Raw genomic sequence first — 24,490 nt, forward strand, 5'->3', positions numbered from 1 at the left:
GCGGGGTCTTTCGCTTCGCCGGCAACGCACTCACGTCCGCGGTTTTCCCGACGGAGTTGGGGGTGCGGCAAGATAGAGAATCCCACCCATCAAGGAAACCTGTACATGCTGGAAATCTGAAATAGAATCGCAGGCAACTGAGAGCTTAGGGCAAAAATGTTTTGGGTGCAACGTGAGCTCTGAAGAATGGTGCCAACCAAAATATTGGATTTAATTTTGACTTTGTGCAATCGAGTCAAATGGGTGAGGTGAGAGCAGTTGCCTATTTTACCATCGTTTTTTTAAACCATTAACTCCACTGAGTAAATTTTAATTACGTAAAGTTTAATTTGAGAAACATAACATCAGTACCAAAATGACAACGTGAAGTCTCCAGGGAACGTGTCACTCTCACGGACCAAGAAAGTTCCATCTCGTCCCACCGTTTCCATACAAAACTCCTGGAGCAACCGCTCTGCCCTCTGCCTGCCATCTCTGCCCATTTTCCCATGAAACCATTTCTCATTAAAGTGACGATCCGTGCTATTTATTGCCTAAAATTTTAGAAAAAGAGATTTTATTAGTAACTTCTACACATGCCGCATTATTATGAAGCGGGCAGTTGTGTGGTGAAGGGGGAGAGAGAGAGAGATGAGGATGATAGGGTTCGGAGGAGATTGGAAAGAGTACATAGGGAGATTTATCAGAATTGGACCACGTTATGAGGAGAGATTTGAGAAGCGGGGCTTCTCCTCCTTAGAGCAGAGAAGGGGAGACTTAATCGGAGAGGTCCGAATTATGAATTGTCTTGATAGAGTGAATAGAGGGAAATGATTTCCTACTGGTTGTAGATGACTTAACTGGAAACGATTTAACCAGAGAAGGTTGATTTAAGGTGACTGGCAAACAAACCATGGTAGGGGAACACAAGGGAATTTTTTTTTGTACGCAGCGAGTTATTACAATTTGGAATACAGTGCCTGAAAGGATCAAATTCAATAGTAAATTTCAAGCAGTGTATATACTTGAAAAGGAAGAAAATTGCAGGGCCATGAAGAAAAAGCAAGGGGTTGAGAATAATTGAGCAGCTTTTGCAAAGAGGCAGAACAGACTTCCTCCTGCATTGTATGATTCTGTGAAAAGCAAATTTACAGAGTGGTGATGCGTCTTCCAAATTGTGAGCACACTGGAATGGCGAAGTGATGGGGAAGAATGCGAAGAAATGGCCACGTCAAAGGCCAGCAGAACACTTGCTTTTCTGTTTAAAGGTGTAGAGTTCAAAAGCTAGGCAAATAAGGTGGAATTCTCACAAATCCTTTGGCTGCAGTTGGAATATTATGGATGCCCTTATAGGAGGGATGGATAAGTATGTTGCAGCATCAATTCATACAATCCTAGAATTCCTACAGTGTAGAAGGAGCTCATTCAGCCCATCGAGTCTGCACTGGCCCTTGGTCAGAGCACCCTACTTTAGCCCATGTTTCCAATAACCCCACCAAATGTTTGGACACTAAGGGGCAATCTAGCACAGCCAATAAACCTAACCTGCACAGCTATGGTCCATGGGAGGAAATCGGAGCATCCGAAGGAAACCCACGCAGACATGGGGAGAACTTGCAAACTCCATACAGACAGTCACCCAAGGCTGGTATTAAACCCAGGTAATGACTGCTAACCACTGTGCCACCGTACCACCCTAAGATGTGACCAGTGATGAGCAGTTACAGTCAGAGTGAGAAGCTTGAGACGTTGACTGTTGTTCACGAGAGTTGAAAAAGTTAAGGGGTGACGTGAAGGCGTGATCAAAGTTATGACAGGGTAAGCAGTGATAGGCTAGTGCCACTGACAGGGCACACATTTAAGATATTCACAAAAAAAAATTCAAGGGATTTAGAAAATAATTCTTTACATAGGCTGGGCAGAATGGGAAATAGATCATTGCTGTAATATTCTATCATTCGTTTTATTAATTTAGAGTACCCAATTCATTTTTTCCAATTAAGGGGCAATTTAGTGTGGCCAATCCACCTACCCTGCACATCTTTGGGTTGTGGGGGCGAAACCCACACAAACACGGGGAGAATGTGCAAACTCCATACGGACAGTGACCCGTAGTCGGGATGGAACCTGGGACCTCGGCGCCATGAGGCAGCAGTGCAAACCACTGCGCCACCATGCTGCCCTGTAATGTTTTATCATTTTAAATAATAATTGGAGTTAAACTCTGACCAATTTAACGCTGCCTCTCCAGGTCACTGAGGACTGAAATTCTAAGCTCATTAATAGTCGGAACAGGGAAACTCAAAAGCAGTTTGTTAATCAGCCTGCAAAATCCTTCCAACACTCCATACTGTTCCCCAAGGGAGAACGGTCTGAAGATATGCAAAACAAAAAATAAAACCAGATGAGATAACTATGAGCCTAGATTCAGCTCCAAATCTCATCTGTCAGATGACAGTTTCCTAATGAAGCGCTTCAATCATTTCTTGTTAAAGAAATCCTTTTTAGTGTACAGTTCACTGAGGGATGGCATAAGTCAACGTAACATAGTTTCAATGATTGTTCCCAAAGCTGAAATACTGTCCACTGGTCCAGCACTGACAGCGGTCGCACGCGGCTCATTCCGGCCACGCAACATAGGTCACCAAACTCTCGGAAATAATATACTTTGGTGCTGCATTATGGCAGAAGCAATAAGTGAAAGCAAGTTAGGATACCCACCGCTTCAGAATGAAGGCCGTCAAGAAGATGTATCACAAGAACCCTGAGCTTCTGGCCTGGGAAATGTTATAATCCTCACGATACCAGCGGGGAGGGATCGATTAGCCTCCCTGTAAGCTTCGTGGAATACAATCCCCCCCCCCCCCCCCCCCCCCCCCCCCCCCCGCTGAGGGGCAGGGAAAGGGTGATGAAGCTGAGGAAAAATTCTGGGTGCTGATGTGATTTTATTTCTCATTTACACATTGAAAGGCTGAAATGGAACCTGGTGAAAGCCTGTGCAGGGTGGGGGGGGGGGGGGGGGGGGGGGGGGGGGGGAATCAGACGGGTGGTGAGAGAAAGGAAGGATGAACGGAACGATACCTGGTTTGTCATTTTAGTAAATTCATTATCATCATCGGTAGAATCTGCAAAGTAAAGCTTTCCATCTGCGATCACACAGTAGTGCTTGTACCAGATCTGCCACAAGAAATCAAACGGTTTAAAATGCAGTGACAATTATACAATGGTTAAATGGCAATAATACAGAGCGACTATGTGACCCGGCGCTTAACCTGTTGTCCATTTGATTTTTAAGAAGGGCACTGAAATCAGAAGCTAAAAAATGCAATCTATGAACAACCACACACTCCTGTCAAGAAAGGTTCGCGTCTAGCACAGAGCGTTTTGGGATGAATACTTATCTTATACGAGGAAAACAACCGAACAAACCCACAGTTACTGTTCCCTAGTATGCAGCTCAATAATCTCGAGTGTGAGACTTGAGTCTGTACAGGCCCTCAGGCAGAATGGAAATGTGCATAGACTTTATACAAGATCACTCAGATAGCGTCCTTGTGTGAGAGTCGGCCTCTGATCAGCTACTATATCCAAATCACAGCAGCTGGCAAAAGGATCTAATGCTGTTTTCAGGAATAACATTACTTTGGTCTTTTCACTTAGCCACTCAGTCAATACCAACACAATTCTGCTTAGCATCTCCCAGTAATATTATTGCAATGCATCTTTTGAAGCTGAACTTTCGTTCCCTATAAATCCAGTCCAAGCCAAAAGGGGCTGTTATAAATAATTGCGCCTGTGGTTTTACCAGATCAATTGGATCCATCAGATAGAGAAATCCAGATTTCTTTTCAAGCTCCTTGAATGAGGTGTAAACGGTGGACGTATTAGTCTCTTGCTGAGATTCCAATTTTTTGTGCTGAAACAGACAGAAATTTCAGAATAATAAACCAGAATGACAATCCAATAGACGCCGACAACACAGTACTACACAATTTCTAGGCCTTTTGATAGGTTACCACTGCTACAGAATGGTGGATGGAATAATAATACAAAATGCAGCAATTAAAATAAGCACATACAACTGGGACGTCACAGCGACTGGCATGGTTGCTTCACAGCTCCAGGGTCCCAGGTGCGATTCCGGCTTGGGTCACTGTCTATGCTGAGTCTGCATGTTCTCCTCGTGTCTGCGTGGGTTTCCTCCGGGTGCTCCGGTTTTCTCCCACAGCTATGATAAATTGCCCTTAGTGTGGGGTTACTAGGTTATGGGGATAGGGCGGAGGTGTGGGCTTGGGTAGGGTGCTCTTTCCAAGGACCGGTGCAGACTCAACGGGCCGACTGGCCTCCTTCTGTGATCAATTACATATTCTGCCAATGCTGGAGCAGTTTTCAGGGCACTATAATTGGAAGTAGAACCCTTATTACATCTCAGTTTACACCCTCAAACTTCAAACCCATTTATTACAAGTCTGAGCTTATTCCCATTCCTTCTCTTCCAGTTGCTAGTCTAGTTCCACTTCATTCCACAGGTACATTCATTCCACAGACACATTCATTCCACAGGTACATTCCATTCCACAGGTACACTCCATTCCACAGGTACATTCATTCCACAGGTACATTCATTCCACAGGTACATTCATTCCACAGGTACACTCCATTCCACAGGTACATTCCATTCCACAGGTACACTCCATTCCACAGGTACATTCATTCCACAGGTACATTCATTCCACAGGTACATTCATTCCACAGGTACATTCATTCCACAGACACATTCATTCCACAGGTACATTCCATTCCACAGGTACATTCATTCCACAGGTACATTCATTCCACAGGTACATTCATTCCACAGGTACACTCCATTCCACAGGTACATTCATTCCACAGACACATTCATTCCACAGGTACATTCCATTCCACAGGTACATTCCATTCCACAGGTACATTCATTCCACAGGTACACTCCATTCCACAGGTACATTCATTCCACAGGTACACTCCATTCCACAGGTACACTCCATTCCACAGGTACATTCCATTCCACAGGTACATTCCATTCCACAGGTACATTCATTCCACAGGTACACTCCATTCCACAGGTACACTCCATTCCACAGGTACACTCCATTCCACAGGTACATTCAGTCCACAGGTACACTCCATTCCACAGGTACACTCCATTCCACAGGTACACTCCATTCCACAGGTACATTCATTCCACAGGTACATTCATTCCACAGGTACATTCATTCCACAGGTACACTCCATTCCACAGGTACACTCCATTCTACGGGTACATTCATTCCACAGGTACATTCATTCCACAGACACATTCATTCCACAGGTACATTCATTCCACAGGTACATTCATTCCACAGGTACATTCATTCCACAGACACATTCATTCCACAGGTACATTCATTCCACAGGTACACTCCATTCCACAGGTACATTCATTCCACAGGTACATTCATTCCACATGTACATTCATTCCACAGGTACATTCATTCCACAGGTACATTCATTCCACAGGTACACTTCATTCCACAGGTACACTCCATTCCACAGGTACACTCCATTCCACAGGTACATTCATTCCACAGGTACATTCATTCCACAGGTACATTCATTCCACAGGTACACTCCATTCCACAGGTACATTCATTCCACAGGTACATTCATTCCACAGGTACATTCATTCCACAGGTACACTCCATTCCACAGGTACATTCATTCCACAGGTACATTCATTCCACAGGTACACTCCATGCCACAGGTACATCCATTCCACAGGTACACTCCATTCCACAGGTACATTCATTCCACAGGTACACTCCATTCCACAGGTACACTCCATTCTACAGGTACACTCCATTCCACAGGTACATTCATTCCACAGGTACATTCATTCCACAGGTACACTCCATTCTACAGGTACACTCCATTCCCCAGGTACATTCATTCCACAGGTACACTCCATTCCACAGGTACATTCATTCCACAGGTACATTCATTCCACAGGTACACTCCATGCCACAGGTACACTCCATTCCACAGGTACACTCCATTCCACAGGTACATTCATTCCACAGGTACACTCCATTCCACAGGTACATTCATTCCACAGGTACATTCATTCCACAGGTACACTCATTCCACAGGTACACTCCATTCCACAGGTACACTCCATTCCACAGGTACATTCATTCCACAGGTACACTCCATTCCACAGGTACACTCCATTCCACAGGTACACTCCATTCCACAGGTACATTCATTCCACAGGTACATTCATTCCACAGGTACACTCCATTCTACAGGTACACTCCATTCCACAGGTACATTCATTCCACAGGTACATTCATTCCACAGGTACACTCCATTCCACATGTACATTCATTCCACAGGTACACTCCATGCCACAGGTACATTCATTCCACAGGTACATTCATTCCACAGGTACACTCCATTCCACAGGTACATTCATTCCACAGGTACACTCCATTCCACAGGTACATTCATTCCACAGGTACATTCATTCCACAGGTACACTCCATTCCACAGGTACATTCATTCCACAGGTACACTCCATTCCACAGGTACACTCCATTCTACGGGTACATTCATTCCACAGGTACACTCCATTCCACAGGTACACTCCATTCTACATGTACATTCATTCCACAGGTACACTCCATTCCACAGGTACATTCATTCCACAGGTACACTCCATTCTACAGGTACACTCCATGCCACAGGTACATTCATTCCACAGGTACATTCATTCTACAGGTACATTCCATTCCACAGGTACATTCATTCCACAGGTACATTCATTCATTCCACAGGTACACTCCATTCTACAGGTACACTCCATTCCCCAGGTACATTCATTCCACAGGTACACTCCATTCCACAGGTACATTCATTCCACAGGTACACTCCATGCCACAGGTACATTCATTCCACAGGTACATTCATTCCACAGGTACACTCCATTCCACAGGTACACTCCATGCCACAGGTACATTCATTCTACAGGTACATTCATTCCACAGGTACATTCATTCCACAGGTACATTCATTCCACAGGTACATTCATTCCACAGGTACATTCATTCCACAGGTACACTCCATGCCACAGGTACATTCATTCCACAGGTACATTCATTCCACAGGTACACTCCATTCCACAGGTACACTCCATTCCACAGGTACATTCATTCCACATGTACACTCCATTCTACAGGTACATTCATTCCACAGGTACACTCCATTCCACAGGTTCACTCCATTCCACAGGTACATTCATTCCACAGGTACATTCATTCCACAGGTACACTCCATTCCACAGGTACATTCATTCCACAGGTACATTCATTCCACAGGTACATTCATTCCACAGGTACACTCCATTCTACAGGTACACTCCATTCCACAGGTACATTCATTCCACAGGTACACTCCATTCTACATGTACATTCCATTCCACATGTACATTCATTGCACAGGTACATTCATTCCACAGGTACATTCATTCCACAGGTACACTCCATTCCACATGTACATTCATCCCACAGGTACACTCCATTCTACAGGTACATTTATTCCACAGGTACACTCCATTCCACAGGTACACTCCATTCCACACTTCTATTGGCTTTGCTCCTCCAGTGTTTTACTTTCTGTTGGCTTTCCTCAGCCATGTGCTTCAAAAATAATTAAGCAAAGTCTCAGTTGGAGCTGCAATGAAGTGAGACTTTAATTATTTTCCTGCTGCAAATATGCTGAAGGGGCAGCATGCAGCATGGCTGTCTTCTCCAATCCTTGGGGAATCTGGGTTGTAGTTGTTGTGTAATTAGCATCGATTAAAGCTGGGAACTGACGATCTTGCAGTTAACACAGGCCAATCAGCCACACTGCAAGCTCAGACCTGCATTACAGTGCACAATATTACACACATTAATTTCAAAAATGTTTTGTTGTAGAGATAGGCGTGCATGAATGATCAATAAAAAGCTAAAAATAGCTGTGAATTTCCTTACAGCTGCTCCCAATCCAATTGTGTACTTAACCTGTTGATCAAAATGTATCTATCCCTTGAGTGTCTCACACGTTTGAGGATTAAAATAGTCAATTTCAATAAAAAGCGTCAAAGATCTAATGTGACCTTGATTCCGAGTCTTCAGCTATGTATTGGTCGATATCACTTTACTAGAAGATGAGAAGAAAATTTCAAACATCCCATGAATTCACAGGAGTCCTAAGTGCCTGTTCTGGTGGTAAGTGCGCATTGGTGTTTAATCCCATTTTCCCTCTGAAAGAACCTTTCTTCCAGTGTTTAAACTCCAGCGATTGTCTCGGGCTTTAGAACCACTTATGGTAACAAATTCAATTTTTTTTTAATGTGAAAATTGTTTTTCGACCATCTCCCGTTTGAACCGCACTGTGGCAAATTTAACTCCTGTGAAAATGGTAAACCCAAGGTGACACTCTCACCTTGATGATGATTTTATTTGTGAGCTGTGCTGGGGATGGTAACTGCTCTGCGTTGGCTTCAGTTGGTTTGGTGATAAGCATGGACCCAAACGTTTCCTTGAACTTGGTCGCCATATGCCTCTGCTGCTCAACAGTGCAGTGTTCCTCAATTGAAAGTATGACTGGGTACCTTAAAATGAGAACGGTAGAATTAGTGCCACATCCGCTATACCAGATAACATCTGAATGGCATGGCATGTAGCCAATGAGCAATTGGGTAATACGCTACGGAAGGCGGTGGCCTGGTGATATTGTCACTCGACTTGAAAACCAAAGACACAGGGTATTGCCCAGCTTTCGATTCCCACCATGCCAGATGATGTAATTTGAATTTAATAAAAAATGTGGAATTCAACGTCTAATGGCGGCCATGTCAATGGCTGTAAAAACCCATCTGGCTCACTAATGCCCTTTAGGGAAGAAAATCTGCCGTCCTCACCTGGTGTGGCCTACACGTGACTCCAGACCCACAGCGATATGGTTGACTCTTAAGCGAAATGGCTTGGGAAGTCACTGAGTTCTAGTACAATTAAGAACGGGCAATAAATGCTGGCCCAGCCACCAACATCCTAGCCCATAAATTAATAAACAAAATTGCAATGAAATACTTATAATAATAAATCCCTGAATATGGTGACCATTGGCTGCCTAAACAGTGCTGGCACCCCGACCTGCTCTTGGGTGCCCGTCACCAGGCAATTAAACTGGCCACCCTTTCGTGCCAGAAAATTGGAAGCCCCTAAAATTCAGTCCTGACTGTTTGAAATAAGTAACTCATTCCCTTGCATTAAAGTGACGCAAACAATTACAGACAAGTAGTATCGGATCAAATACTTGAAAGCAGCAGCAAAATATCATTGTTTTATATATATAAGGCTGGTTTAGCACAGTGGGCTAAATGGTTGGCTTGTAAAGCAGAACAAGGCCAGCAGCGCGGGTTCAATTCCTGTAACAGCCTCCCCGAACAGGCGGCGGAATATGGTGACTAGGGGCTTTTCACAGTAACTTCATTTGAAGCCTACTTATGACAATAAGCAATTTTTTTCATTCATGTTTCTTTAAAAGGTAACATCCTCATTCCAAACTATTTCTTCTGAAGCCACTCAGGGAAATGCTGAATGTTGTGAGGATACCCGGACATGAGCAGAATATTCATTTCCAAAAACTGACAGGGGTGAAATGGTGCTTCCTCGATGTGTCAGTCATGGCTCAATGGGTAACTCTTTCACCTCTGAATTAGAGGACTGTAGATTCAAAGATAAAAGCTGATGCTCTAGTGTAGTATTGAGGGAATACTGCGCTGTCGGAGGTGCAGTCTTTTGGATGAGGCCTTGACTGAGGCCCCGTCAATCCTCTCATCCGGACATTAAAAAACGATCCCACAAGGAAGTGCAGTGGAGTTACGCCCAATGTCCTGACCAATGCTCATCCCTCAATCAATATCGCAAAAAAATATATTATCTGCTCGTTTTGACATTGTGGGAGTCCTGCATTACAACTGGGACTACACTTCAAAAACACTTTATTGGCTGTAACGAGCCCATGGTCATGAACGGTGTACTGTAAATGCCAGCTTTCCCTTCTTTCAGATGGCTGAAAGGTCCACCTTCCACACAAGGTGCACTTTATTATGCTGACGGTCCACACTGCAGTGCAGTACTGAGAGCATCCAAAGGGTCATTAGGTATGTGCCGTAAGTGTCGGCTCGCCAGCTTTGCTGACATCCAAGAACAATTCTTTTCTAAACACAACAGTTCTTAAAGTACAGCTCAGTTACTCCAGGGAAATCAGACCAGCATTCCAGCCAGCCTTCACTCTCAATGGATCAAGCACCAAATTAAAGAAAGAATTGTAAATGTTAGAAATCTGAAACATAAAAGACAATGCTGGAAATAAACTGCAGCTCAGACATAAAGAGGAGGAGAAAAAGCAGTCTCTGAAGGAACAAAGGGATATATGGGGAACAGGCAGCAAAGTAGCCCTGACACACAGGATCAGCCAAGATCCCACTGAAATGTGGAGCAGGCTCAACGGGCAGTATGGTCGACTCCTGCCCATATTTCTTGTGTTAACATTTCACATGCCCTTCATCAGAACTGAGAGATGTTCCATTGTCCAGATCCTTGCAGTATGATGAATGGGCAGAACCCCTGATGTGGCGATCGATACAGCCGGCAGTCACAGCACTGCTCCAGCAGCTAACAGAGCAACACAAAATATGCAGTGGAAACTCACTCTGATGAAACAAAGGCATGAGCTTTGATGGTGTCAACGACATCGTCAAACTTGATTTTGGATGTGAGCGTCCAGCCGTGATAAATAATTGGTTTCCCATCCGGCCCGTCCCAGCAATCCACTGAAACGGTCAAGAGCAAATGCAGCATCAGTATCATATAGAAAAGAAAGTATGTGATTAAAATCTCACAGAAACCAGTACGAAACTCTAAAAGCTAAGCTTCAAGTGAAGTGAAGGGAAGGCTGAAGAGGGAAATGATCCAGGACGTTTAGAATATTGGACGATATTGATAATGTAGATCTATTCAGGCTGTTTAACAGGGACTGAGAGCACAAAAGCAGAGGACATGGATTTATTTTCCTATGTACTCAACTTACACTCAATACATCGACAGCCCACCCTCAGGCATCGAGCGTATGCTTCTGTAGATGAATCACTGCGGACCTGATCTCCCGTGAGGTACCTGCAAACAAAATAGTGACAGTCAGTAACTTCAGTAAAAAAAAGACTTCACGTACACTATTTTAAATATGTAATAATATCGACATATTGAAAGAAAGGCATATGATTGATTTCCTTTTAAATAGTCCTACTCAGCTTGAATGTGACATAATTTGAGCAGGAGAATGGGTTTACATTAGATAATTCACATGCAGAAAAATGCCCTTGTAGACCTTGATGGGCAAATGACACATTTCTGAGTTATATATTCTATCATTCAAAGCTCTTTTTCAAAACTGAAAGATTATTTGAGATGCGTTACCATTATTCTGATATGTATTTCATGATTGGTTTTAATTTTTATTAAGAATGTTGGACGGGCATGGTAGCACAGTGGTTAGCACTGTTGCTTCACAGCGCCAGGGACCTGGGTTCGATTCCCGGCTTGGGTCACTCTCTGTGAGGAGTTTGCACGTTCTCCCCGTGCCTGCGTGCGGTTTTTGCGGGTGCTACGGTTTCCTCCCACAAGTCCCAAAAGACGTGCTTGTTAGGTGAATTGGACATTCTGAGTTCTCCCTCAGTGTACCCGAATAGATGCCGTAGTGTGGCGACGAGGGGATTTTCACTGTAGCTTCATTGCAGTATTAATGTAAGCTTACTCGTGACACTAATAATATTATTATTATTGGAGGACACGGTGTAGTGGTGACGATATGGAGGCAGGACTCTGGGAAACGGCGTGCCGTGCTGAAAGAAATATCAAATGCTTCCCCAGTCTTTCATTAGGAGAAGAATAAGAGTTTGTCGGTGACCTGAGCCACAATTTGGATCAGCGTTTTATGATAATAAAGCCCATTTGAGCCACATATGATATGCGGATTAATAAATGTTCTGTACTTGTTGGAGTTGAACTCCCCAGATATCACATTGCACATTCAAATGTCTCAAATAATTGGTAACTGATTATTGCTGACCAGTGTCAATGCTTTTGAGTATTAATGAAGAGGCTGCACAGTGTTTTAGCCAATATGCCCAGCCTTGTTTGAAAACCGAGCTATGTCCTAGACAAGCCATGTCCTGGACAAGGTGGTTAAAGGAAATGAAGGTCATTCGTTAATTCATGCAACATCAATATAAAAAATTTTAAAAATATATTAGTCTCTAACTTATGAAAAAAAAGTTCCTTTAAAACCAGGCAAAGTAAATTCCTTCCTTACGTGTTATGTGATGATGAGATCCAGTAATGTGATAATGGATTATTCATATCCTGGGGACAAATGGCATCATACTTGGTATCCCAGATGGTGTTTTCTCTTGAAAATAAATATGTCAAAAACTGGAAAATAATGAATAAAATGAAGAGGCATTGCAGCAATTTAATCTTTATGCAAAATGAATCTGAACATAGTTTTAACGCAGTTTGATTAGCATTTTAACAGGAAACCACAGAGGATGGAATGAATAATGTATATTAAAAACCAAAGCTTTCTCTGATGGCTTGCAAGTTCACCAGTGGCCACTAAGCTGTACAGACCAAGATGGGCCTAAGTTTAATCACCCACCTGTATTTGGTTAGCTACTCCCAGGAAGGAGGTTACATCATTGGGTCTAGCATTCTGGTTAAGGGACAAAAGAATCAGCGAGGGGTCCTTCTCCAGTGAGCCCCACTTGTGTGGAAGTTCAGAAAGTGCAGAATCGTAGTCAAGCCTTGTCCTTCACCTCTTGCCCCCACCGCCCACCCCATCCCAGCTTCCCCACAACAGTTAAAATGGTTTGTCAACACTCCCTGGTTATGGCCTAAAAATCAATGACGGCCTCTTAGGCGAGCCACCTGACACCATCTGAGTTCTGCAGATCTGCGAGAAGTTAATTCTTTCAGAAAGGGGAAGGAGAAAAATAATGTGCAATAAAGTTAGACAACGTTCCAGTTACACGTTCCCCCAGCAAAACAATGGGCACGATTCTCCGCTGCCCACAATGGGTCGGAGAATAGCGTGAGGGCCTTCCCGACAATTTTCACGGCCTCCCGCTATTCTCCCCCCCCCCCCCTCCGGCCGCCCCCCAACACGAATCGCTGCTCGCCGTAAAAGCGATTCTCCGCAGGCCAATGGGCCGAATACCGCGGAGTTTACGGCCGTTTTCACGGCCACGATCACACCTGCTTTCAGCGTTCGTGAAAACGGCCGCAAAGTGCTGTCCCGGACAACCATGGCACCGATTGGCACGGCCGTGGTGCGGCCGTGCCAAGGGTGGCAGGGGCCTGCGATTGGTGGGCACCGATCGCGGGCAGCGGGCCCGATACCCACGCACTATTTGTTCTTCCGCCGCCCCGCAGGATCAGTCCGCATGCGCGGCTGACGTCATCGTGCGCGTCAACCGTCGTGACGCTTGGCGCGCGGACTTAGCGACGGTCGCTAAGGCCGCGATGCCGTGCTTCACGGGGCCCCGCTGCTAGCCCCGCCCGGGGGGGGAGAATCGGGTCCCGGGAGGGGGCGCGGAGGCTGCCATGAAACACGGCCAGTTTCACGGCAGCCTTTACAACTCGCCGCATTTGCGGAGAATCGCGCCCAATGTTTCTCTAAATGGACAAAATCTTAAACAAAAGTACAAACAGAAATACCCAGCACAACTTGTTGCTTTATGATCAGGCAGGTCAGCCCACTGCTACAAGCCACTTTGACCTTTCAGCAGCGCACCTCAGGTTGTTCTGAGGCGTCGCTGTCGGGGAATCATTTATCTCCCGAGAAAATTGGAATCTTTGCTCCTTGACTCACCCAATCTGAAAAGGAGTTTTTCATGAGCTCCTGAGTGTGATCTCCAGCCTATCACCATGTTATCAAGGCAGCTCTTACTGGTAAGAAATTGAACTCGTATTCCAAAACTTACGCTGGGAGATTTCCTGAGGGTTCTCCCAATCGGCTGACCCAATTTCAGGGGGGAAAAAAATCCCTCACGAAAGTATAAACATGGGTCCTCTACAAAAATTGTGGTGACTCATTGGGAGAACCAAAAAGGAAATTGCTGGCATATTTTGCCTCTTCTTCCAAGTCAATTGAAATTCAAACAAGCATTCTCTTGACGCAGGTATTACTATCATTGTGATTTAATTGCAATGTTATTCTGGGATCTAGGGTAGAAATGAGCCAAAGCATTTAAATTCATGCTCACTCTTGCATGTTCATGATTAGAGCTGTTCATTTAATAACCATGTCAGTGTGACATCTGCTGAGTTTGTTCTTCTCTCATTCTTTTCAATTATAGTTTTCTCTCTCTCTTGCTCCCTTTGCATCAAACATTTGCCTGTCTGAAGAGATGGGCTGGTAAAGTTCACTATATCAGGGCTTCTCAACTGGATTTCGAGAGCTCTGCCAAGTGAGGTCTTAAACAATCTGAAGTTCGTGCTCAATATCAGTGATCAGACCTAGAATGGTGCTGTCACCTAGTGGCTCCGCTGGGAACTGCACCTAAAAGAAAAGATCTCCCATTCAACACAGATTTCAGGGTATTATTTGTCAGCAGCAGAGAGCTAAGACAGGGGCGAAGGTGAATGATGTCATGGAGGTATAAACAGGTGGTCTTCATGGTCTTCACGATGGCACAAATGTAAAGTTGGAAGCTCATCACAAGGCCAGCGAAGACATGATGGGTGAGATTCTCTGGCCTCCCCGCGGAGTGCATCCCGGTGGCGGGAGGCAACCCCCCATTGGCTGGCAGCAGGATCCTCCAGTCCCGCTGCTATCAATGGGATTTCCCATTGAATCCACCTCCCGCCGTCGGGAAACCCGCAGCGTGGGTGCGCCATTGGCAGAACCGGAAGACCCTGCTGGCGTAAACAGCCGGAAGACCTCGCCCAAAGATTTCAAACAGTCTGGTTAAGTGTCAGACAGGGAGAGGAATGGAATTGGTAACATAGGAACTGAATCGCAGCAGAACTGAAGACAATGGCTTTGGTCCTCCCAATACTCAATTGGAGGACATTTCTGCTCATCCAGGACTGGGTGTCGGATAAGCAGTCCGATAATTTAGTAGGGGAGTCAAACAAGTTGGCAGTGAGGTCGTGCTGGGTGTCATCAGTATAAATGTGAAAGCCACTGCTGTGTCTTCAGGAACGGGAACATGTTGAACGAGAGTAAAATCCTCAGATCCTTCCAGGAATGGTGAGAACTAAAGATGCCAACAGACCCATTAAGAGCCAGGCACTGTGGTGCAGAATGGGGCAGGAGGTGGGAGGCAATATAGTTCAATTGTTCCACTGAATCGGTGTCAAGAAACAGATGCACGGTCCAGATCTGTATTACGAACTCTACTTAGGAAATCTACCCCGAACAGACAATCTTTACTGACCCAACTATAGAGAGTATAGGTGCATGTTGAAAGAACCAAGATGACATTTCCCTGATGCTGCACATCCCCCAAAAGTTCCCATACAGGCCATACAAGACAGCCCTTTAAATTAGAGGGACGTGTGTCGTCCATGCAGAATATCTTAAATGGCCCATGCACTTAAATTAATCAGTCATGCACTCTAAAGAAACTAAAGGCTTTATTGGGTATGGAATGTTCAAAGTGTCCCATTAGAGTTTACCCAGCCTACTGGACATGTAGAACATTGGAGGTGGTTCTGTCTGCGGATCATGCCTCCGATGGCTGTCACAGATTTTCCTCTTTAGCCATAAGATGGGTTAACTGCCTTCAGTGTGGGTGAGTGAGATTACGCAGGGCCGGTGGCAGGGTGGCAGCCGCCCGGATGCTCTTGATGTTTAAATCCGGTGCCATTCACCAGGCTCCCTCCCTGCCCACAATGATATGGGGACAAAATTGCCCACGTCAGGGAGATTAGCTAAGGTAGCCTCACCTCAGGATTGATTCTTCCTCCCAGTTACTCAATCGCAGTGACCTTCTCCCCCCTGAAACAAGTTGCTCTTTTTGCCTGAAATCGTCCTCATAACCCGGTCATAGATCTGGTAAGTGGAGCAGAAGAAGGGAGTCCTGTGAGTGTGCCCCTACAGTGCACTGCCCTGGGAACAGGTTTCACCTCGAGTAAAATTTAAAAAAACGAAAATCAAATGTATTTGTTTAATTGTCCAATTACAGTTTGTGCAGAAAGAAACGTGTGCTGTGTCACAGAGGGTCTGTGGGATTTTAAGACGTGGGTGGGCGCCCCCTCAGGAACAAAAGGGTTGTGAACCCGACACAATTTCCCTGATTATCCTTCCTGTTCTGCTGTGGGCCTCTCCCTGCCGGACACAGCAAGAGCAGGACGTCGTTGTCCAGGGAAAATGTGAGGACCCCCATATCTCAGGCACTTTACAATTAGGCTGACGCCTTCCTCACAAGTTAGCAAATTACACCTGTAAACGACACCCTGTCAGCTACCCACAAAACAAACGAAGGAGATTCGGTGGAATATAAAACATTGCTGATTCCGTGAATTTAAAAAAAAAAGAAACATGGCAATATCTCGGGCAGCTTCCGTGAAGAGAATAAAAGTCAACCTTTTGGGTCAACGTAATTCGGAACAGGAATTTTGCATTGCCTTAACTAGGCTTCTGAAGATTTCTTCGTGAATCCAGCAAGGGAGATATAAGTTTCCTGGCAATTCCTGCTCCCGAGTATATAAAAAGGGCTGAATAGTTTTGATCTACGATGAATGCAACTCGAAAATATCTCAATGTAAAATTTGTTCCGATACACCAAATTATTGTTTCAAATACAACAAAGGAAAGATAAAAATCTATCACTCCCCCATATCAAAATTTTCTCCATATCAAAACCCTCCTCATTCTGAAACTACTCACTATTGAAACTTCCATGTGTTGAAATCCCCCAAGTTAAAACCTCCTTCCCCCACGGCCCCACACTTTCATCATTGCACTCTGCACTTCCTTCAGTCCGGAAACGGTCCCCAGAACTGAAACTACCTGCGCTAAGATACCTGCAGTGCTGAAATGCCGACTTACTGGAACTGCTCCCGTGTTGACTGCTTTCAGTACAGATGCACAATTCTGGTAAACTTTGTAGATCATTGATAAAGAATATTAAAGGGTGAAAAATGCAATCTTAATCAATCAGTAAAAAGATCGCATACCATAGCAAGTGGAGATGAAGACAGTTAACATTTTTCAAGGTCAACAAAGTGTCATTTAGAGGGTGATTGGAGGGGTGTTTCTCGATGACTGTGCTGGCGAGATTGCAGACCATTTTTATACGCACCCAGGGCCGAAAATTAGCGAGCTTCTCGCCATTACTGGCTGTCTCGCTGTCTGATTCGCCAGCCTTGCACCTCAGTGTCTTGCCGCTAACAAGGGGGAGCTGCTATTAAACGCTCTCTCACTACTCACTCCCAGACAACACACAAGCATGGCGGCGCGCAGACATTCTCCTCGCTTTGGGAATGCCGACCTGGACAGGCTTCTCGACACTGTCGATGCGAGATGGGACATCCTGTTCCCCTGTGCCAGTTGGAGGACCAGCAGTGGGGTCATCAATACCGCCTGGGAGGCAGTGACAGCAGCTATCAGTGTGGGCAGCATGACCAGGAGGACCAGTGCCCAATGGCAGAAGACAAACAACCTCCACAAAGCTGCAAGGGTAAGTTACCACCTCTCTCCTGGCATCAGTTCCGCCTGCTATTCCTCAAATTGCCAACCCGCCCCACAAGTCACTGGCTGACACCTCAATCTTCTTGCTTGCTCCTCAGAACCCCCTGGCAACCACCAGCACAACCCCATCATGTCCCACATGCCACCTGCCATTGACCCCCCTCTCTGCATCAAGCGCGTGGCTCACAACACCAATTCTTTGTCCTGCAGATGAGAGCCCATAATAAGCGTAAAAGGGCCAAGACGGGACATGGACTACCAGAGAAACAAGTCCTCACTCCCTATGAGGAATAAGCCCTGGATATTGTCGGGTTGTCCGTGGAGAGAGCAGTCACTGACAGCGAGGTTGGCCTCAACCAGAGAGGTAAGATCCACTGTCGCTTCAGCCAGATGATCCGTCTCAAGTGAGTTGTTCATGTCAGACAAAATGATCCTGCCCTCTCACTGGCCATATGTCCATTCTCCCACAGGATTTCCATCAGTCGGGACAGGACCATTCGGAGTTGTCCCACTCCTTGTCACCCATGCGACCACCTCAGAGGAGAGCTCCGAGGAGACCACCATCGAGGCGTTGCCGCTTTTTCCCCTACCCTCCACCAGCGCAGAGACACACCTCGGTGAGTGACATTAGTAGAGAGGCTTCTGGGGCACAATCTGGTGAGCACCACCCAGTTGCTGCTAGACATCAGGTGGAGGCAGCAACATCCAAAGGAGTCAGCAGTCAGAGGTCTGCTGGATCCCAGGACTCAGCTGAGTCCCAGTCAGATGCCGAGCTTCTGGACTAAGTTATCCCAGAACTGATGCAGGTGCTAGGACACAGGAGGGGATGTCAGCAACATTCCAACAAGGGCATATCCGATTGGATAAATCCCAAAGGTTATGGGTGCAGGAGATGATGCTGACAATGCGAGGCACCGAGGCCAACACTGGTGGCAACCGCAGTGGAAAGCCTGCAGTAAAGCCAGTGACACTGGTAAGTCAGCCGGGGCCCTCCGGCTCCAGGCCCTCAGAGGATACCCGCCAAGAGTGTCTACAGCCTCAGGGTGCGAAAAGCAGCCGGCTGCTTCCACCTCTGATGTGCATCCTGGGGACACACCTAGACATTAGAGGAGACCACCTAAGATGAAGAAGATTGAGGAGCCAGAGTGGGCACTGGGGGTGGGGGTCACTATGTGCAGCTAGGGGAAGTAGAAATGTCCAATGTTCACAGTTAAAATATGTTTCACCTGATACATGTGAAGCCTCTTGTTAATCTTCACAGCGGACCTGCTGCCCTCCGCTCCACCCACTCCCCGCCCCCTGGGCAGCGTGGTCCAAGATCAAAAGCCCCCCATGCAGACCCTGTTCAGAGGATGGGTGTGAGCGCGCTGTCAGCAGAAAGACAGGAGTCAGACTTTAGCAGAAACTGAGGAGCACCAGAGGTTTCCTCACAGGGAGTGATCATCACACTTCTGCCTTGTGTAATAATCCGCTGACAGTGGCGACACAGACCCATCACCCTGGGGTGATGTTGCACAGACTCTGGGAGGATGGAACAGGGTAGTCAGGTCGGGTCGGATGTTGGGGGGGGGGGGGGGGAAGTATGAGAATGGGGGGGAAGGAAGGGAATGGATGTGGAGGTGGGAATGAAGGCCTCCCTGGTCCTCTGGGCATGCTATACCCTCGCAACCCTGTCCTCCATTCTCGGGCTCCTCTTGTGGGTCCTCCCCAGGCTCGTCTTCCGTCCCCTCCTGGCCCGCCTCCTTCTCCTTAGACAAGGTTGCATGTCCCTCCTCCTCCTCCTCCACCATGTCGCCCCTCTGCTGTGTCTGGTTGTGAATGGAACAGTAGACCACCACAAAGCGAGAGACCCTCGGGGGGGGGGGGGGGGGTGCGGCAGTAGACCACCACAAAGCGGGAGACCCTCGGGGGGGGGGGGGAATGCACTGCACCAGAGTGGTCCTGGCAGAGGAACCACCTTTTGAGCAGTCTGAAACACTCAATGACAGCATGGGTGGCAACATGGGCCTTGTTATATCAGATCTCTGCCTCCGCACGGCCGTCAACAGCCAGGATCTCAACGGGTATCCCTTATCCCCCAAGAGCCAAGCCATTATCGTGGGGTGGTCCTCGAAGACGCCGGTGAGCTCCGAGTGTCCCAGGATGTAGCTATCCTGCAAACTCTCTAGGAAGCGAGATCGGTACTCGCCTTCTGAGCCAGTTAGGTGGCAGACTGACGCAAATCTCGATTTTGGCCTTCCCTCTATTTAGCCGGGGCGCCCAGATCTGCGCCAGGCGCTCGGGGTGGTTAAGTCACCTCCTCTATGTTTCCTCACTACAGATGCTGCCAGACCTTTGGGGTTAATGTAAGCCTACTTGTGACAATAAAGATTCTTATTATATGTGCATTCTTTTTTTCTGTTCTGATTTTGGATTTCCAGCATCTGCAGAATTTTGTTCAAAGTCTGCTCAGTTTTGTTCTGCTAGTCACACATTCTAATCTCTTTATGTGCCAATATCAGCAGCCTTCTTAGCCTTAATCACCCCATTTACACCCCCATTGCTGGGGCAAAACCGACCCAGGCACGGCGAGAATGTGCAAACTTGACACGGACAGTGACCCAGAGCCGGGATCGAACCTGGGACGTCAGCGCCGTGAGGCAGCAATGCTAACCACTGCGTCATCGTGCTACTCTCCTGAAGAGATTTTATACGGTAGTTGGGTAAATGAAACATTTAAAAGGGGGTAAGCAAAGGGTAGGGGAACAGGATTAAGTGGATAGTTCTTTCAAAGAGACAACATAGGGGTGATTGGCTGAGAGGCTGCCTCCTATGATTCTGTAATCAAGAAATCACGGGCGGGATTCTCCGATTGCCGACGCCGAAATCGTATTCGGCGATTGGGCGGAGAATCCCTTTTGACGCTGAAATCGGGACGGCGCCTGTTTTCGGATGCTGCGCCCCCTCCAAAACAGCGTCATCAGTGAGTAAAGCTGCACCTGAAGGCCCTCCCCTGGTGCTCCACCCCCGATGGGCCGACCTCCTAACGGTGTGGATCACTTGTGGTCAACCTCACGTGGCGACTGCGGACTGTGTCCAGCGTCGCCAGAGTCGGTGGGGAGTGGGGGGGAGCCATTCCGCTGGCTGGGGGGACTTCAGCGGGGGCTGGAGGGACTGGTGGGGGGGGGGTGGTCCAGGGGTGGCGAAGGGGGTTACAGGGAGACACTATCTGGCAGGCCAGGTCCGTGAGCAGCCGGCGCCACGTTGCACGGTGCAACCACTGCAGGTCGCCGCCGGGTGCATGCGCGGCTACAGACCCGGCATTTCTCTGGCCGTTTCTGTCGGGAACGCCGGGGGTTTTACGTGGCGCGGCTGCTAGCCCCCATCGGGAGGAGCATCGGTGCGGGGGTGGCACCGACTTTTTTGTCATAAGACTAGACACATGCTCTGGACATAGCCTCAAATCAGAGAATCCAGCCCCATGATTCTGAACTCTCAGCCGTTTGATCATCAATATTCCTCAATGTCGAAGAAACCAAATGAAACATGTGCCGTTCTCAAGTGAGCCATTGGATGGAAGCTTTGGAACCAGTAAGATGGGGGGAAGCAGAAACTGTTAGCTCAGCAACCTCTAAAAATAGCAAAGGAATGGTCCTAAAGAAGGAAACAGTAGAGGAAGATTTGAAATGAACAGGAATTAAGACAGTTCACTTGCGTTCAAGGATTGGCATTTTTAACCACATCTAATTAAGTCTTCCGCCATATCATAAAAGACTACACACCTCATCTATATAGAAGAACGGTTCATTTGTTTCTCTGTAAGTATCATAAATAGACCGAGTCATCAGCTCGCGAACCTTCTTCACATCACTGGCCCATGATTCCTGCAATGTAGAAAAAGGGACACGTGAGATGGTACTAAAAGATGATTTCAAGTTTCATGATTATTGTTAAGTGTCATAAAAAAAACCTAGGGCGGAATTTTCCCCCAAAATGGCAAAGTGCCAGGTTCTGACTGAAAACCGGCGTGTTTCTCCCCAGAGCAGCCAGGTTTTCACTCCAGATCTTCTGAACCGTTGGCAAAAAAAGCGTGTCTTGTGCCATCACTCTGGCGAGGCGGGGCCTCTTGGGGACGGCAAGCCTGGCTTCACCTCATTAGCTCTGACGAATAATCATCCGGACTCGAAACCTGAGCTCCGCTCTCTCTCCACAGAAGCTGTCAGACCTGCTGAGATTGTCCAGCATTTTCTGTTTTTGGCCAAATCCTGAGCTCAATTCCCTGCCAATCTGTCCAACGACCGTGGCTCATGCCAGAAGGAGCATTTATCTTCCTTGTGGCCTCACAAAAATCTTCTCTAAAAAAAATAAAGATGTATCTGTTTGAGGAGCAGCTTCCAGCAAGCATCCGAGACATAGTGGTAATATCATCGGACTAGTAATCCAGGGCCCAGGCTAAAGCGCTAGAGATGTGGGTTCAAATCCCACCAAAGGCAGCTGGTGGAATTTAAATTCAATTAATAGAATCTGGAATTGAAAGCTGGTCTCAAAAAGCTCTTATCGATTGTCATAAAAGCCTGTTTGGTTCACTCATCTTCTTTAGGGAAGGAAGGTTGCTCTCCTTACCTGGAATGGCCTACATAGCAATGTGATTGACTGCCCTCCGAAATGGCCTATAGCAATCTACTCAATTCAAGGGAAATTAGGGATGAGCAAAAATGTCTTCCATAGCTCCCTGATTTAAATATTGATTTAATGTTCCCATCTGTTTCAAACAGGATCACTGGTCACCCACTTCAAGAGCCGCTCAAAATCGAGCTGGGTGAGCTGCAAGCACGTTTTCATCTGACGTTTCCCAATATTCTGTCGAAACAGGGTGGTTTACACAGATGGCCACAATGCCTAGTCTTGGTAGAATCAATGATTGAATTGATACATAGAAGATAGGAGCAGGAGGACGCCTTTTGGTCCTTCGAGCCTGCTCCACCATTCGTCACAATCATGGCTGATCATCTAACTCAAATTGATGCATGGACAACACTCTTCATGTCACCACTCCTCAGTTGTCCCATTTGGCCTTTATTAGTCTAATTTTGGAATTGTTTCTAACCTTTAAGTGAGATGGAATCTGTTTTAAAACCCAAGTCTGATCACACCTTTGTGCCAATCTAAACATTGTAATTTTACCTTCTGTTCATGGAGTAGAAAGCGCTGGAAATCATGCAGGTACAGAACGGAAGCAGTGAGCCTATCGGTTCTTCTGCAAGCAGAGAGCAAACTAAAAGTTAGGCAATGAGGTCAAATTAAATTGAGACAAAGTATCTGTGAGAGTAACCGAGCTGCGTACTAAATGTATTTGTTCTGCGAACTTCATGGCCGGGATTCTCTGAGCCTGCGCCGGGTCGGTGAATCGCCGGGGGGGGGGGGGGGGGGGGGCACGCGAATCCCGCCACACCGCTCGGACGCCAGGCCGCCGATTCTCCGGCGATTGGAGAATCGCCGGCAATCGCGCTGGCGCAGTTGCCGTGGCGCCGGTTGGGGGCCATTGAAAGCGCCCCACGCGGCAATTCTGCACGCTCGACGGGCCAAGTGCCCAGCAAGTCCCGCCGGCATCGTTTGCATACGGTCCTACCCAGCGGGACCTCGGCATTCTGGCTGCGGGGGCCGTCCTGGTGGGGGAGCGTGGGGAGCGGACTCCGGGGGGGGGGGGGGGGGGGGGGGGGGGACCTCCACAGTGGCCAGGCCCGCGATCGTTTTCCCCGATTAACATCCTGGCGAACCTTTCTCCCTGAACCACACACATTAGCATGCAGGGCAGCAGGGTAGCATGGTGGTTAGCATAAATGCTTCACAGCTCCAGGGTCCCAGGTTCGATTCCCGGCTGGGTCACTGTCTGTGTGGAGTCTGCACGTCCTCCCGCTGTGTGCGTGGGTTTCCTCCGGGTGCTCCGGTTTCCTCCCACAGTCCAAAGATGTGCGGGTTAGGTGGATTGGCCATGCTAAATTGCCCGTAGTGTCCTAATAAAAAAAGTAAGGTTAGGGGGGGGGTTGTTGGGTTATGGGTATAGGGTGGATACGTGGGTTTGAGTGGGGTGATCATGGCTCGGCACAGCATTGAGGGCCGAAGGGCCTGTTCTGTGCTGTACTGTTCTATGTTCTATGTTCTACTGTATTACTTTGTCTTTCTCTTATTGCTGTTTGTCGGTCCTGGAGTGTGTGCAAATTTGTTGAAGTGTTTCCTACCTTAGAACAGTGACTATACTTCGAGTGTACTAAATTGACTGCAAAATGGCAATGTCCTGAGATTGTGAAAATGTAGGTCTTTTTCTCCTATTTTGGCAATTCGAGGCGAAAAGTGGGTGAGGATAACGATTGGCTGAAGGGAACAAATGACTGTGACGTGTTAGGGGACAGAAGTCAGGGTATAATTCTGGGGATTGAAAGATGAGTGTGGAGCAATTGGTAGTCGACTTTAATCTTCCAATTATACATCGACAATGTGGATTCAGAAGTCTGAATGAAAGTGGTCAAATTCATAGGGGAGATTCAACTAGGGATGGGCAGTTGAGTCAAAGGAGGCAAGCAATTGTGTACAAATGCAATTAGCTGTAATAATTGGATGTAATTCTCCGGACATTCGCCGGCGGCGGGATTCTCTGATCCCCTGTCAGCGCACTCCCGCATTGACAGCGGCTGGAGTAAAAAATCCCGCT

At 47.0% G+C, this 24,490-nt stretch overlaps 1 protein-coding gene across 1 annotated transcript in view; it reads right to left on the minus strand.

Moving 5' to 3' along the window:
* The window catches only part of plcg2 (phospholipase C, gamma 2), a 226,957-nt gene that overhangs the window by 57,664 nt on the left and 144,803 nt on the right, over positions 1-24,490 (minus strand). Inside the window, exons 8-16 of the mRNA XM_038806353.1 lie at positions 22,966-23,038; positions 21,564-21,665; positions 12,418-12,536; positions 11,137-11,222; positions 10,759-10,879; positions 8,485-8,653; positions 3,785-3,895; positions 3,061-3,156; positions 352-533 (exon numbers count right to left, since the gene is read on the minus strand). Coding sequence (XP_038662281.1) covers positions 352-533; positions 3,061-3,156; positions 3,785-3,895; positions 8,485-8,653; positions 10,759-10,879; positions 11,137-11,222; positions 12,418-12,536; positions 21,564-21,665; positions 22,966-23,038 — 1,059 coding nt within the window. The remainder of the gene's footprint in view (positions 1-351; positions 534-3,060; positions 3,157-3,784; positions 3,896-8,484; positions 8,654-10,758; positions 10,880-11,136; positions 11,223-12,417; positions 12,537-21,563; positions 21,666-22,965; positions 23,039-24,490) is intronic.

Source organism: Scyliorhinus canicula, chromosome 9 (genome assembly GCF_902713615.1).
Source record: "Scyliorhinus canicula chromosome 9, sScyCan1.1, whole genome shotgun sequence".
In the NCBI taxonomy this organism is placed as follows: domain Eukaryota; kingdom Metazoa; phylum Chordata; class Chondrichthyes; order Carcharhiniformes; family Scyliorhinidae; genus Scyliorhinus; species Scyliorhinus canicula.